This window comes from Herpailurus yagouaroundi, unplaced genomic scaffold (genome assembly GCF_014898765.1).
Source record: "Herpailurus yagouaroundi ecotype Mexico unplaced genomic scaffold, PumYag 67569, whole genome shotgun sequence".
Lineage (NCBI taxonomy): Eukaryota > Metazoa > Chordata > Mammalia > Carnivora > Felidae > Herpailurus > Herpailurus yagouaroundi.
In genome coordinates, this window is record NW_024420375.1 from 3,705,362 (window position 1) to 3,720,147 (window position 14,786).

Below are 14,786 nucleotides of genomic sequence, written 5' to 3' on the forward strand. Positions count from 1 at the left end.
AGGTGCTGGCAATGTTGTTTTCTTTCCGTCAATGCATTTGATGAAACCCTAGTCTTTATTTGAGACCTGGTTGCTAAACATTTATCAAAACACCAATGGTCCCAAATATTAATTAGTGTTTCATCAAATGCATTGACGGAAAGAAAACAACATTGCCAGCACCTTCTCTGTGCCAGGCTGTGCTATCTCCTTGTGTTCATCACCTCAGTTGCTTTTCATTTCAACTCTGTGAAGTGTGAGTATTGTGGACACCTCTTATGAGGATGAGATGAAGATACTGTGGTTCAGAGAGGTTAAGTGACTGGACTAAGGTCAAGTCCTTGGTATATAGTGGAGCCAGGATTAAACCCTATATGTGTCTGGATCTAAAGCTGGTTGTATTAGTTTCCCGTTGCTGCTGTCACAAGTTAACACAAGTTTAGTGGCTTCAAACAACACAAAATTTCTTATCTTCCAGTTCTGGGGTCAGAAGTCTTGAAACAGGTGTGGTTGGACTAAAATCAAGGTGTTGGCAGGGCCTGCATTCCTTCTGGAGGTTCAGGGGAAGAATATGCCTCCTTGCCTTTTCCAGCTTTTAGACCCTGCCTGCATTGCTTGGCTTTTGTCCCCTTCTTCCATCTTCAAAACCAGCAATGGCTGCTTGGGTCTTTCCCAGTCCCCCGACCCTCCTTCTGGTATCCCATCTCTTTAACTAACTCTGCCTCTCTTGCCTTCCTTTTTAACATTGATTGTGACCACATTGAGGCCACCTGGAAGGTGCAGGATACTCTCCCCATCTCAAGGTCAACTGATTAGCTACTTTAATTCCATCTCCAAACCTTCCCTGCGCACACACGTACAATTTGCCATTTAACCTAACATATTCATAGGTTCTGGGGATTTAGGGCATGGATGACTTCGGGGAGCCAGAATTCTGCCTACCACACTTGTGCTTTTTCCATTGACCCTTACCTACTTTGCCTCTTGTTTTAGTAGTTGCATAATCCCATGCGAGACTGAGATTATTCTCCCTGACACATGCATATGCCGCATGTCCTTCGCTCTCCACTTTGGGGTTAAGATACCCTCTTGCCTTCATTTACTCTCCCAGCCTGCCGGAGAGCACTGTGGGAGAATGGTTTCTGATCCTTGGGGCTTTTAATCCTGGACATATATTTTACCTGTGCACTTACTGAGGTCTCACTTTCTGGGCCTGTTTCTAGCCACCACCCAGGATCACACCTTATTTATTTGCTATTCTCCTAGATATTTACATTGCTGTATCCTAGAAAAGCCCCTGGACTTAACTAAATTGTTCTTTTCCCATGCCTGCTGATGAAGCATCTGTCTGTCTGTGTTTAATATTACTCTCTGGCTTTTCAGATTCAGACTTTCTAAGTAGTAGTCACCCACTTTCCCTTGTTTTCTCCACCCTGAGATCCCAGGTGAGAAACCTCCACTGACACCAGCCAATGGCTAGGAGCTGCCCCTTCCCCCAGGAAGCCTTCACAACAGCCAGAAGCACTTCCACATTGCTTCTGAGTTCTGACCACAACCTTCTTTTCTCCCCCTCTATCCTTGCCAAAAGCTTTGTCCCCCTCCTTTCTGCCTATCGGATTCACACCCACACTTGGGGACCTGTCTGAATTCTGCCACCTTGAAGGAAACTTTCCAGATTATACCATCTCCAGGGACTCTTGTCCTCCTCTGAGTACCTACGGAACTTATTGTCAGTAACACTTATTTTGACACTTTATCATCTACCATTATGGAGAGGTCTCAAACTGGTGGCTGGTGGGCCAAATAATACCCACTGGTATGTTTTGTTTGATCTGCACATGGTTTGTGACTTTTCAAAATTATTAGGTAACATGTGGGAATCAGTAATATTCCCATATAATGTGGATTTCTGGCTTCTTTGAAAAACAGAGAAGTCTGGTAATATTGGCTCTGCATTCCCACTGGATGGTAATTAGCTGGATTGGGGTAGTGGCTTCCCCTTTATTTTATTTTTTTTTTAATTTTTAAGTTTATTTATTTATTTTGAGAGAGAGACAGTGTGAGCAGGGGAGGGGCAGAGAGAGAGAGAGAGAGAGAGAGAGAGAGAGAGAGGGAGAGGGAGAGAGAGAATCCCAAGCAGTCTCCACACCATCAGCACAGAGCTTGATGCGGGGCTCAAACTCATGGAATCTGTGAGATCATGACCTGAGCCGAAACCAAGCATCAGATGCTTAACTGCTTAATGGACTGAGCCACCCAGGTACCCCTTGGCTTCCCCTTTAGATGGAACGTGCACCCTCCAGGGCACCACAGTCCCCACCACTCCTTATTAGTATATTACTCCAGCCTCCTTCACTCCTTTATAGTACTTGCCTGGCTCATAAAGGCATTCTGAAATATTCCATGCTTGTGCAAATGTCCAGCTATATCACAGTCTCTTGGAGGAAAGAAACTTTATTTTGCATTTCTTTTTTAAATCATTTTATTTTATTTTTCATCGTGATAAGTATATTCTTTAATTCCCATCACTTCTTTCCCGCATTCCCCCCACCCACCTCCCCTCTGGTAAACATCAGTTTCTTCTCTATGGTTAAGAGTTTGTTTCTTAGTTTGCCTCTTTTTCTTTTCCTTGCTCCTTTGTTTTGTTTCTTAAATTCAACACTTGAGTGAGGTTACATGGTATTTGTCTTTCTCTGACTGGCTGATTTCATTTAGCATAATACTCTCTAGCTCTACCTGTGTTGTTGCAAATGGCAAGATTTCATTCTTTTTATGGCTGAATAATATTCCATTGTATATATACCACTTCTTCTTTATCCATTTATCTATCAATGGACATTTGGGCTGTGTCCATAGTTCGGCAATTATAAATAGTGCTGCAATAAATTTACAGATGCCTGTATCCCTTTGGATTAAGTTTTTTGTATTTTTTGGGTAAATACCCAATGGTGTGATTATTAGATTGTAGGGTAGTTCTATTTTTAACTTTTTGAGGAGCCTCCACACTAGTTTCCACAGTGGCTGTACCAGTTTAAATACCCACCAACAGTGCACAACTTCCTTTTTCTCCACATCTTCGCCAACACTTGTTTCTTATGTTGTTGATTTTAGCCATTCTGACAGGTGTGAGGTGATATCTCCTTGTAGTTTTGATTTGTATTTCCCTGATGATGAGTGATGTTGAGCATATTTTCATGCGTCTGTTAGCCATCAGTACATCTTATTTGGAGAAATGTCTGTTCATGTCTTCTGCCCATTTTTTATTGGATTATTTGTTTTGGAGGGTACTGAGCTGCGTCAGTTGTATATATATTTTGGATACTAACCCTTTATCAGATATGTCATTTACAAGTATCTTCTCCTATTCTGTAGGTTGCCTTTAAGTTTTGTTGATTGTTTCCCTCACTGTGCAGAAACTTTTTCTTTTAATTTAGTCCCAATAGTTTATTTTTGCTTTTACTGCCCTTGCCTCAGGAGACATATCTAGAAAAATGTTGCTATGGTCAATGTCAGAGAGATTACTGCCTGTGCTCTCTTCAAGGATTTTTATGGTTTTAGGTCTTTAATCCATTTTGAGTTTATTTTTATGTATAATGAAAGAAAGTGTTCCAGTTTCATTCTTTTACGTGTATCCTGCGACTATTACTAAATTCATTTACCTGTTCTAGTAGTTTTTTGGTGGAGTCTTTAGGGTTTTCTACATATAGTATCATGTCATCTGCAAATGGTGAGTTTTACTTTTCCCTTACCAATTTGGATGCCTTTTATTTCTTTATGTTGTCTAATTGCTGTGGCTAGGACTTCCAGTACAGTGTTTAATAAAAGTGGTGAGACAGGACATCATTGCCTTGTTTCTGATCTAAGTGTCTTACCATTCAGTATGATGTTGGCTGTGGGTTTTCCATATATAGCCTTTATTGTGTTGAGGTATGTTCCTTCTGAAGCTACTTTGTAGAGGATTTTTATCATGAATGGATGTTGTACTTTGTCAGATGCTTTTTCTGTGTCTATTGAAATGAGCATATGGTTTTTATCCTTCCTCTTATTGATGTGGTGTTTCATGTTGATTGCTTTGTGAATATTGAACCACCCTTGCATCCCAGGAATAAATCCCACTTGATTATGGTGAATGATTTTTTTTAATGTATTCTTCAATTCAGTTTGCTGGTATTTTGTTGAGGATTTTTGCATTCGTGTTTATGACAGATATTGGCTTATAGGTGTCTTTTTTGTGGTGTCTATCTGGTCACCTATCAAGGTGATACTGGTCTCATAGAATGATTTTTGATGTTTTCCTTCTTCTGTCCTTTTTTGGAATAGTTTGAAAAGGATGGGTAATTACTCCTCTTTAAATGTTTGGTAGAATTCACCTGTGAAGCAGTCTAGTCCTGGACTTTTGTTTGTTTGGAGTTTTTTGTTTACTGATTCAATTTCATTGCTGGTAACTGGTCTGTTCAAATTTTCTATCATCTATCTCCTTTGGTTTTGGTAGGTTATGTGTTTCTAGGAATTTATACGTTTCTTCTAAGTTTTCCAATATGTTGCCATATGAGTTTTCATAATAGTCTATTGCAATTGTTTGTATTTTGTAGTGTTGGTTGTTATTTCTCCTCTTTCATTAGTGTTTTTGTTTATTTGGGTCCTCTCTCCTTGATAAATCTTGCTAGATGCTTATCAATTTTGTTGATGTTTTCAAAGAAGCAGCTCTTGGTTTCATTGATCTGTTCTATTGTTTTTTTAGTTTCTGTATACTTTATTTCTGCTCTAATCTTTATTATGAATTTTTGAATTTACTTTGTTTCTCTCATGCTGCTCTGTACATAGTAGATGCTTGCTAAATATTGAAAGAATAAATAATTTCCTGAAATAGTGGTCATCTTCTAAATGATTCTAGAATTAGTAAGAATTTGCTGTTTCTATAAGATACGTTTGTTGAGGAAGTACTATGTACCTGACTGTGCGATGCCTCAGAAAAACAGAGAAGGAAATCAAGACTCAGCGAGCCTGTACAGTAGGGCTGGGGCTGTAGATCTGGTAGCTTCAGAGGTAAAGGCCAATACCGTTGTCTGATGAGGAAGCTTTCCTAAGTGTCAGTGCTGGAAGCAGAGAGGAGCTGCCATGGCAGAGTTTGTCCACAAACTCTGAGAGTTACTTTGTTTGAGTAGAGAGTTGCTTTGTTTGTTTGTTAAATACCCTTTCCATTCTGGGCATTTATTAAATTTTTTTAAAAAATGTTTGTTTTGGAGAGAGAGAGAGAGGCTGAGTGCAAGTGGGGGAGGGGCAGAGAAAGAGGGAGACACAGAATCCAAAGGAGACTCCAGGCTCTGAACTGTCAGCACAGAGCCCGACATGGGGTTTGAACTCACGAACTGCGAGATCATGACCTGAGCTGAAGTGGGATGTTTAACCGACTGAGCCACCCAGGTGCCCCTTTGAGCGTTTATTAAATAACTCTGCATTTATTCTTGGACTATCAGGAATTTGGAGCATGTTGGGAAACCCACTGAAAAGACGAGGGGAATATAGATAGATTGAGCCTAATTGTTGATGGGATTTGGAGCCCATTTGGTGAGTCATGTTCAATTGAGAGAAGTGTTTACTGATTCCCTTGCCCATATGTGCTCAGAGGTTGTACTATTCCCTCATGCTGTCACTGGCAGTACTGATGTGTGGTGAGGGATGGGAGAACATAGAGAAATTATGCATGTTTACTTGCACAGCAACAAACAGAAAGGATGTGAGAACACCAAAAACTCCCACTGGGGCAGAAATCTGGTGTCATGTGTTGCTGAACAGCTGCAGGAGAATTTGTCTAGACCTTTGGATGCAGAGGTGGGTTTGCCAGACCTTGGTTCCAAGTAACTTGGAGAGAAAAGAGGATGTGCAGAAAACAGATACAGGGCATCTAGAAGCTTGACTCTGGAGAGTTTGTCTGCTTTGCCACCCTGTCCTCTCCAGCCGCCACCAATTCCAACCATGGCTAGGAGAGGAGGGAAGTGGGAATGCCTCAGCCCCAGTGCCACCAGGCTCCTCTGGGCCTGAAATACTCACAGGCCTTGCTTGGGTCCACCAAAATCCTCAGGTTCAGCTGGGTGGGCTGAACCTCTGGGAAGGAAGAAGCTTTTGGGCCAGTCCTCAAGGAGGCAAGATAGGGCAGGGAGGGGGAATCAGGGCAGAGAATTATCTAAGGACACACATATAGGGGGCTTTTATCCTGCAAACTCTGTAGGAAGCATGGAATCTGTAACCTTGGAATCACCTAGAGCTGGGTTCCAGTGTGGCCTTAGGCAAGTCACTCAATCTCTCCAGGCCCAAGTTTACTTCTCCCTGCATGTGAGGAGTCAGGAGGCAAGGTTTGTATGGGGCCTGGCCCATATTTCAAAAGATGGGAACCATGAGCTCTACAAAGATGCAATTGAGTAATAAAGTATTAAATTGGTTATTATTTGTTGTGGGTTTACTGTGGGCCAGACACTATCCTAACCATTTATGCCCATTATCTCTTTAATCCTCAAACGGAAAATAAAGAAATTGAGTTATGGTGAGGAGAGGAGGAGGAACTCATCAAAGGTCCTTCAGGTGGTAAATGACAGAACTATCACACACTCCATGCAGAGCAGTTCCAGAACTGACACTTCTAACCAGACCACCTGCCAAACACTAGCCCCATTTCATACACTGGGAAACTTGAGGTTTAAGAGGCACTAGTGTCAGGGACAGAGCTCAGAGCTTTAGGCTTCTGGCTCTGCTGTTTAACATGCTGTGTGACCTTGGGCAAGTTACTTAACCTCTCTGAGCTTCAGTTTTCCATTTTGAAAAAGAGTCCAAAGCCTCTGGCAGCCTATATGGTGAGAAGCAGTATCATGTGGGAGAAGGTGGAGGAGGGGAGGGAGCTCAGAATCTCCTGAAGACCAAGGATGAGAAGACATGGGTGTGACTGTGGTTTTTATGAAGCAGAGGCAGGTCTGGAACAGAAACTTACCAGAGTGAATGTGCCCAGCTCATACTACCCATTTAGTGACTGGCCTGAGAAAGCCCAGATGACCAAGTGGGTGGGAGTGGGTATGGCCACTCTGTTGGCACACCCACACAGTGAGCTGCTGTTGCCACCTAGGGGACAGGCGGTGACCAGAAGCCCAGGCTGCGGCTGTGGTAGAGCAGTAGGGCACATTCCCCGTCTCCTGCTGGTTTCCGGAGTGGAAAGGGGCGGCCAAGACTTGCTCCAGTAGTGGGGATGAGAGTGAAGAAAAGAAGCTGAGAGCTGCCTCTGGTTTGGGAGTTATAAATAAATCCATCTGGAAGTGTTTGGGACTGTGGGAGCCTGAGGCCGGCCCCTGCAATTCAGGCCATGTGGCACATATTTCCATTCACACCAGACCCACCCCCCCCCCAGTCCCAAGAGACTGTCTGATTGGGCCTGTCTGCTCTTGCCCTGAGCTTGGCAGGAACCCCTCAGGCCCCAACTCCACTTCCAGCCCCCATCCCAACCCTCCACTCCTCCCAGCCCAGCTCCGGCAAGATGTCTTGCAAGTGCTGCAAAATGTTTCATGTGCATTCAAGTGTTGGTTGAATGAATGAATGAATTTTCAATTCAGCATATAACTGGCAATGCATTGCCCTTATTAGGAAGGGGCCTGGTGGTAGTTATAGAAGGTGAGGCATTCTTGACTTTTGGCCTCCCATCTCAAGATTGTCTATACGCTACCCTGCTAAGGCTAGCCAAGGTGCAAAGGCACTGCCCAATTCTCGTTCATTTTTCTATCCCCAGCACCAACAGTAGGTGTTGGTTATACAAAGGGGTGAGTTGATTTATTAATTTAACAAATAGTTACTGCACACCCTCATGTGCTGTGTACTCTGCTACATGCTGGGAACACAGTAAAGAACAAAATAGAGTCCTTGCTCTCATTGAGCTCATGGTCACAGTGTTTCTCCATTAGATTAATCTTAACACTTAGAGTAAGACCATTCTTTGCAGTGTGGGGTGTTCCTGTGCATTGCAGGATATTTAACATCCTGATTCCTGGGCCCTAAATGTCACTAGTACCCTGAAGTCACTGTGACTACCATAAATGTCTCTATGCATTGCCAAATACTTCCAGGGGCTAGAAGGACCACCCCTGGCTGAGGACCACTGCTGGGGAACTTGACAGTGAGTGACTGAAGGAAGGCATTCCCCAAGGTGTGAATGTGCTTGAGTCCTCTAAGTCAACATATAAATTGGTGGCTTAGAACTTGGAAATTATGTTTGCCCTACAAAGAAGTAAAATGATCCTTCAGTTGGTAAGTTAGGCCCCCGGAGCCCATAATGTCATGAGGTGCATGGTTCTCCCAAGCTGGGTTAGGACTAGTGTGCAGGCACCATGATGACAGTTTTGAACATGCTGATGAATTGGTTACTTGAGACTGTCTAGACAGCAGCAAGAATCTGGTCCCAGGGCCAGATGACAGGTCAGATCTCAATGTATGGATTTAGGATAAATCCACGTTGAGGTGGGAGTTAGAGCTGAGACCCAGGATCCATTAAGATTGTCAAAGGAGGGGCGCCTGGGTGCCTCAGTCAGTTGAGCGTCCAACTCTTGATCTCCGTGCAAGTCATGATCTCACAGTCGTGGGATCGAGCCATGTGTCATTGGGCTCTGCACTGAGCGAGGAACCTGCTTAGGATTCTCACTCTGCCCCTCCTTCTGCCCTGCCCTCCCCACCACTTGTTCTCTCTCTCTCTCTCTCTCTCTCTCTCTCTCTCTCTATCTCAAAAAAAAAAAAAAAAGATTATCAAAGGAGAAGGAACTGGGGAATGGGGGAAAGGTGAAGAATGAATCCAGGATAAAGGCCAGAGCTAGAGAAGTAGGCCCCAGTGGTATCTCTTCTCTGCCCCTTCATTTCCATTCCCACAGTCAACACCTTAGTTCAGGATCTCAGTTTGTGCCAGGACCATTGCAGCAGCCTCCTAACTGGCCTCCATTCTTCTGGTCTCTGCCTTCCAGAATTATTTTCTTAAAACACAGCATTCATCGTGTGCCTTCCCAACATTCATGAGGTCCTACCTCTTCAGACTTGCATCCTAACCACCTGCAGGTCCAGCTTCACATCAACCTGACACTGTCTTGGCAAGCTGGCTCTAGATTCTCCTTCCTGGGCTCATTGTTGCTCATCTTCTAGACCTTACCATCTGGCCGTACAATGCCCCCAAACACATACTGCCCTTCTCACCTCTGCACCACCTCCTCCCCTGGGATGCCTTTTGACCCCTTTCTCCATTTGGAAAAATACACTCAGGCTTCAAGACCAGTTCGAGGCTCCTATCTTTTGTGAAACTTTCCTGGACCCTTTCCTGGCAAGCAGATTTCCTACCTCTGCATCCCCTCTCCAGCTCTTCATATGCACTATGGGGCTGTCTGCCTTTCCCACTAGACTAGAAGCTCTGTGAGGGAAGCAGCCATGTCTTGTTTGGCTTTGTAATCCCCTTACTAAGCTCAGTGTGAATGAGTGGGAAAGTGGATTTTGGGATGGGCTGGTACAACAGGGCAAAGTGGAAGTGGAATGGTCTCCTCCAGGCCTAACCATGGCTCCACTTAAGCCACTTTTAACTGCTCTCTCCCCATAAGCACTGTTTTTGGATGAGGGTTCATGAAAGAGCTAGGGAAGGAAAGGAAAAAGATGGAGAGCAGGTAAAGGACAGGTAGAAGGAGCAGTGTGGAGAAGACAGGAGGGACTGAGAGAATGAAAGAGGAGAGAGGGGAGCAAAGATAAGGGATTCAAATAACCTGGAATGGAATAAGAAAGATTTGGAATCCTAGAAATGAAAGCAACTGCTTAGGCAGGTCAGCTAAACGTACAGTTAATTAATAGGCATTAGTGCCCTTTGGTGCCAAGCTGTGCATGCAACCATGTCCTGCTGGGATCAAATGCCAGCTGCCTAGGACGCCCATTTAGTAAAAAGCAGAAAACAGCATTGACACAAAAGATCTGGAGAATGCCTCAGAGAGTTCTTCTTAAGGGCACCAGGGGCCACTGGGGCCATGTAGTTGCTCCACACCACTGGCCTAGAACTTGCCCAACAAAACTGGGCACAAGAAGAAAATGAACATGTTGTGAGCAGCTAGTATCCCATATGCGATGCCAGACACGCTTTATACACATGAGCTAATTTTTATTCCTAATGCAACTCTGAGGTAGGTATTGCCCCTATTTTACAGGTTAGAAAATTGAGGTCTTGGGAGAGTTAAAAATTTGACCCAAGGGAGCACAACCTGAAAATCTTGGATCTAGGATTCCAGTGCAGGTCGTCCCCTCCCTAGTTGGCAGCAGCTTGCTCCCCAGCCTTGCTGACTTTGGCTGTGGGACTGATCTCTTTGGATTGATTTCTTTGAACATAAACAAAATACCATCAGTTTTTCCTGGCTCTGGAGCGAGCTTTCAGAATCATGTGCTGTTCTCTAGTTTCCATCTGGGTGCCTTTGCTGGGGGTTCACAAATATGAAGCAACAGGCCTTATCCCGAGAATGAACAGTATGCACCCAAAGATGCCAGGGTGCTTTTGTTCCCAGAAGATGCTTCAGGCAGGGGGCTTTCAGCCTATGGGGCCAAGTTTTCTATTTTCTCTTCCCTCCCAATGATCTTCCTGTGGTTGAGGATTGCCTGCTTTCCCAGGCAAATGTAAAATTCCTTATCAAAATCATGGTACCTTTGAGATGTTGGCCACACTGTGTTCTGACTGCCCCTGGAACCAATCCCTGTCTGCTCAGTTGATGATGGATGCGATCTGTCTGCTGCCAGCCTGTGAGTGATGGTGAGCAGAGACAGGAGGTATGGACAGGTCGGGTATGGACAGTGTTTCCCAGAATTCTGATGTGACTTGGCTAGGCCAGCTCATGGAGGGGCTGATGGAGGTAGAGTGACTGGAGCCAATCAGGAGGCAAAATGGCACCCAGTATGACCCCTGTAGAATTGTGGCTTTAGGCAGAGGGAAGCAGGTTGGTTAGAAAATCCATGATGATAGTTTTCTGGAGTTGTTCTGGAGTCAGGTATAGTCCGGGGACCTTTTGGGTTTGGCCTTTGGCCTAGAATTGTGTGTCTCACATAAGTGGTAGGTAATAATCATGCTGCATGCAAGGCCTTCTGAAATCTTGTTGAATAACAAAATTTTCAGTGACATGCAATGATAAGCAGGGTAACAAGTCTCTGTGCTTGGGTTTGGGCCTTTGCTCTGGTCATTCTACTGAAGAGGATGCTTCTGTACAACCTTCAAAATCTATTTGGAATCCAACCACTTCTCACTACCTCCATTGCTATCATTGCTACTACCCTACTACAAGCCATCACCCTCTCTTGCCCATCACCAGTCTCATAAAGTAATGCTGTTAAAGCATAGTTTGAATAGGGACTCCTGGGTGCCTCAGTCAGGTAAGCAGCCGACTCTTGATTTCAACCCAGATCATGATCTCACGATTTGTGAGTTTGAGCCATGCATCGGGCTCTGTGCTAATCATGCAGAGCCTACTTGGGATTCTCTCTCTCTCCCTGGCTCTCTCTGCCCCTCCCGCAGTTGTGTGCACTCTCTCTCTCTCTCAAAAATAAACATTTAAAAAAGCATAGTTTGAATATGTCAATCTTTTGCTCAGCATCCTCCAACTGCTCCCCATCTCACTCATAGTAAAAGATAAAGCCTTGGGTGCCTGGGTAGCTCAGTCAGTTAGCGTCCAACTTTGGCTCAGGTCATGATTTCATGGTTCATAAGTTCGAGTCCTACGTCAGGCTCTGTACTGACAGCTTGGAACCTGCTTCGGATTCTGTGTTTCCCTCTGTCTCTGCCCCTCCCAGTTAATGCATGCGCTCTCTCTCTCTCTTTCACAAATACATAAACATAAATTTTTTTTCTTAAAAAAGCTAAAGCCTTTATGGTAGCCTGCAAGAAGCTCATAATCTGGAGCCCCCTTATGTCCTTGACAATATCTCCTACAAATTCATCTGTCACCTCCTCCATTACAGCCATGCTTGTCTCCTGATCATTCTTTAAGCTTTCCAGGCAGGTTTGTGCTTTGTACTTGTTTTTACTTCTGCCTAGAATGCTTTTATCCCCAGGGTATCAGTCAGGATCCTGGAAGAGAGTGGTTATGGGAACTAGGGAAAGGTTGCTGTATGGAGAGGGCCACCTTTCAGGGCTGTGATCTTTGGTGGAGGGATGTGGCCAACCCATGGGGAACCTGCAAAGAGAGAGCTAGTGAAAAAAAAAATCTCACTTTCTTTTTCTTTCTGATCTCCTTGCAGGTGCTTCCCATTGGTCAAACCTAACCCGAAGCCAGAGGGCAAGGGAACCTGTTGATGCAGTCCATACAGGTCAGCCTACCAGGGCACAAAGCTGGGTGGAGAAGGGTGGAGAAGATCTAGTGGGGGAAACAGAAGATATCCAGAACCACTGGATATTTTTGTAGCTGGCTCTCTCTTGTCCTTCAGATCTCCACCTAAATGTTTCCCTCTCAGTGAGGCCTTCTCTGGCCACCTTTTCTAAAATTTCAACCCCCAACTCCCAACACTTTATATCCTCTTTCCATGCTGTGTTTTCTTTCACGGCACCTAATACCACCTAACATATAATTTATTTATCTTGCTTATCGTCTGCTCCCCCACTAGAATGAGAGCCCCATGAGAGCAGGGACTTCCTTTTATTCACTGTGGTTATTAGTGTCTAGAATAATACCTGGCATATAGTAGGTGTTCAATAAATATATGGTGAATGAATGAATGCACTCTCAGGGGCCACCCTACTATGAGTCTGCTCTCCTCCAGGCACAGCTGAGTATACGTATCCAATTGTTACTCATGCCTGCTGTTCTCTGTTTCTTCCAAAGAGGCTCAACTACTGCCATGTTTTTGGGTCAGAGGGTAGGGAGCTCTTTGCTGCCTCCAGGATTGAAACTTGCATATCTGTTTGTCAACTTGACTTATGAAAACTACTGTTGCATTGATCAGCAGTGGATAGATTCATGGTCATGGGTATATCAGCCCTTCCAGGTACTACTTGCATACTTCAAAGGTAGTATGGGTGGGGCTCTTTCCAAATTAGGTAGGCTCTAGAGCCACTTCCTTGAGGTTCAAGGGCAGGGGGTCATGAGATGGGTCCTCTGGTGGTGAAGCAGGGATAGGTCAGTTTAGGGCAAGCAAAACAGGTTTGGATTCCTAGAACACTGTAACTATGTCCAGGATAATCACAAGTTGCATATGAATATATTCTCATAGTGAAAAAAAAAAACCCAGATATGATTAAAATCCTCTCCCCTTCCCAACTCTGCTCCCTAGAGGTAACCACTGTCATCAGTGTAGAGTACCCTCTACCAAGTCTTTTTCTATATATACATAGTTTGGTTGTGTGTGGGTATTCAAAATAAATGCTATTAAACCATATATATTGATTTGTAACTTACTTTTTTCATTTAACAATATACCTTGGAAAACTTGCCATGTTGGGACACATGGATCTAACTCATTCTTTTTTTAACTAAATAGTGAGATAACTGTAGATTCACATGCAGTTTAAGAAATAATCAGAGGGGGCGCCTTGGTGACTCAGTCGGTTAAGTGCTCCTGATTTCAGCTCAGGTCATGATCTCAGGGTCATGAGTCCAAGCCCCACATCAGGCTCTGTGCTAATGGTATGGAGCCTGCTTGGGATTCTCTCTCTCTCCCTCTCTCTCTGCCTCTCTCTCTTGAAATAAATAAACAAATAAACAAACAAACTTTAAAAAAAAAGAAAGAATACAGAGAAACTCCACATACCCTCCACCCAGTTTTCCTCAGTGGTGACCTCTTGTAAAACTATAAGTGTTTATTTATTCATTTTGAGAGAGAGAGAGAGGGGGAGAGCAAGAGAGACAGAGACAGAGACAGAAAGAGAGAGAGAGAGAATGGGTAAGGGGCAGAGAAAGAGGGAGAGATAGAATCCCAAGCAGGCTCCACGCTGTCAGTGCAGAGCCTGACTCAGGGCTCTATCTCACAAAGTGAGATCATGACCTGAACTGAAACCGAGCGTTGGACGCTTAACTGACTGAGCCACCCAGGTGCCCCTCTTGCAAAACTATAGTACAATATCTCAAGCAGGACAATGACATGGATACAGTCAAGATATAGAAGATTTCCATCATCACAAGGATCTTTCAAGTTCCCTTTTCTGACAGCTACACTCACTTTCCTCCCAGTCCTACCTGCTACTTAATCTCTGGCAACCACTAATCTGTTCCCCATTCCTAAAATTAGGTCATCTCAATAATGTCATGTAAATAGCATATCTAGTATATTAGGGATGGTTTGATTTCTTTAGTCAGCTGAATTATCTGGAGATTCATCCAGATTGTTGTGTGTGTCAACATTCTGTTCCTTTCTATTACTGAGTAGCTTTCCATGGCTTGGATATACCACACGTAGCTTATCCATTCACTCATTGAAGGACATCTGGATTGTTTCTAATTTTTTGGCTATTATAAATAAAGCTGCCACGAACAATCATAAAACGGGTTTTTATGTGGGCAGTTTTCATTTCTCTGGGGTAAATACCCAACAATGCATGTGCTGGGTCGTCTAGTAGTTGCAAATATAGCTTTTAAAGTAACCTGCCAAACTCTTTTGCAAAATGGCCATATCATTTTACATTCCTCTCAGCAATGTATGAGGGATCCAGTTTCTTGGCATCTTCACCAGAATTTGGTGTGGTCACTTTTTTTTTTTTTTTTAGGTATGTGGCGATATCTTATTGTGGTTTTAATTTGCATGTCCCTGATGGCAAGTGAACATCTTTTCATGTGCTTACTTGC

At 43.9% G+C, this 14,786-nt stretch overlaps 1 protein-coding gene across 1 annotated transcript in view; it reads left to right on the forward strand.

Moving 5' to 3' along the window:
• NHSL2 (NHS like 2) overlaps positions 1–14,786 on the forward strand; it is a 279,106-nt gene that overhangs the window by 114,782 nt on the left and 149,538 nt on the right. The window contains exon 2 of the mRNA XM_040467830.1: positions 12,250–12,318. Coding sequence (XP_040323764.1) covers positions 12,250–12,318 — 69 coding nt within the window. The remainder of the gene's footprint in view (positions 1–12,249; positions 12,319–14,786) is intronic.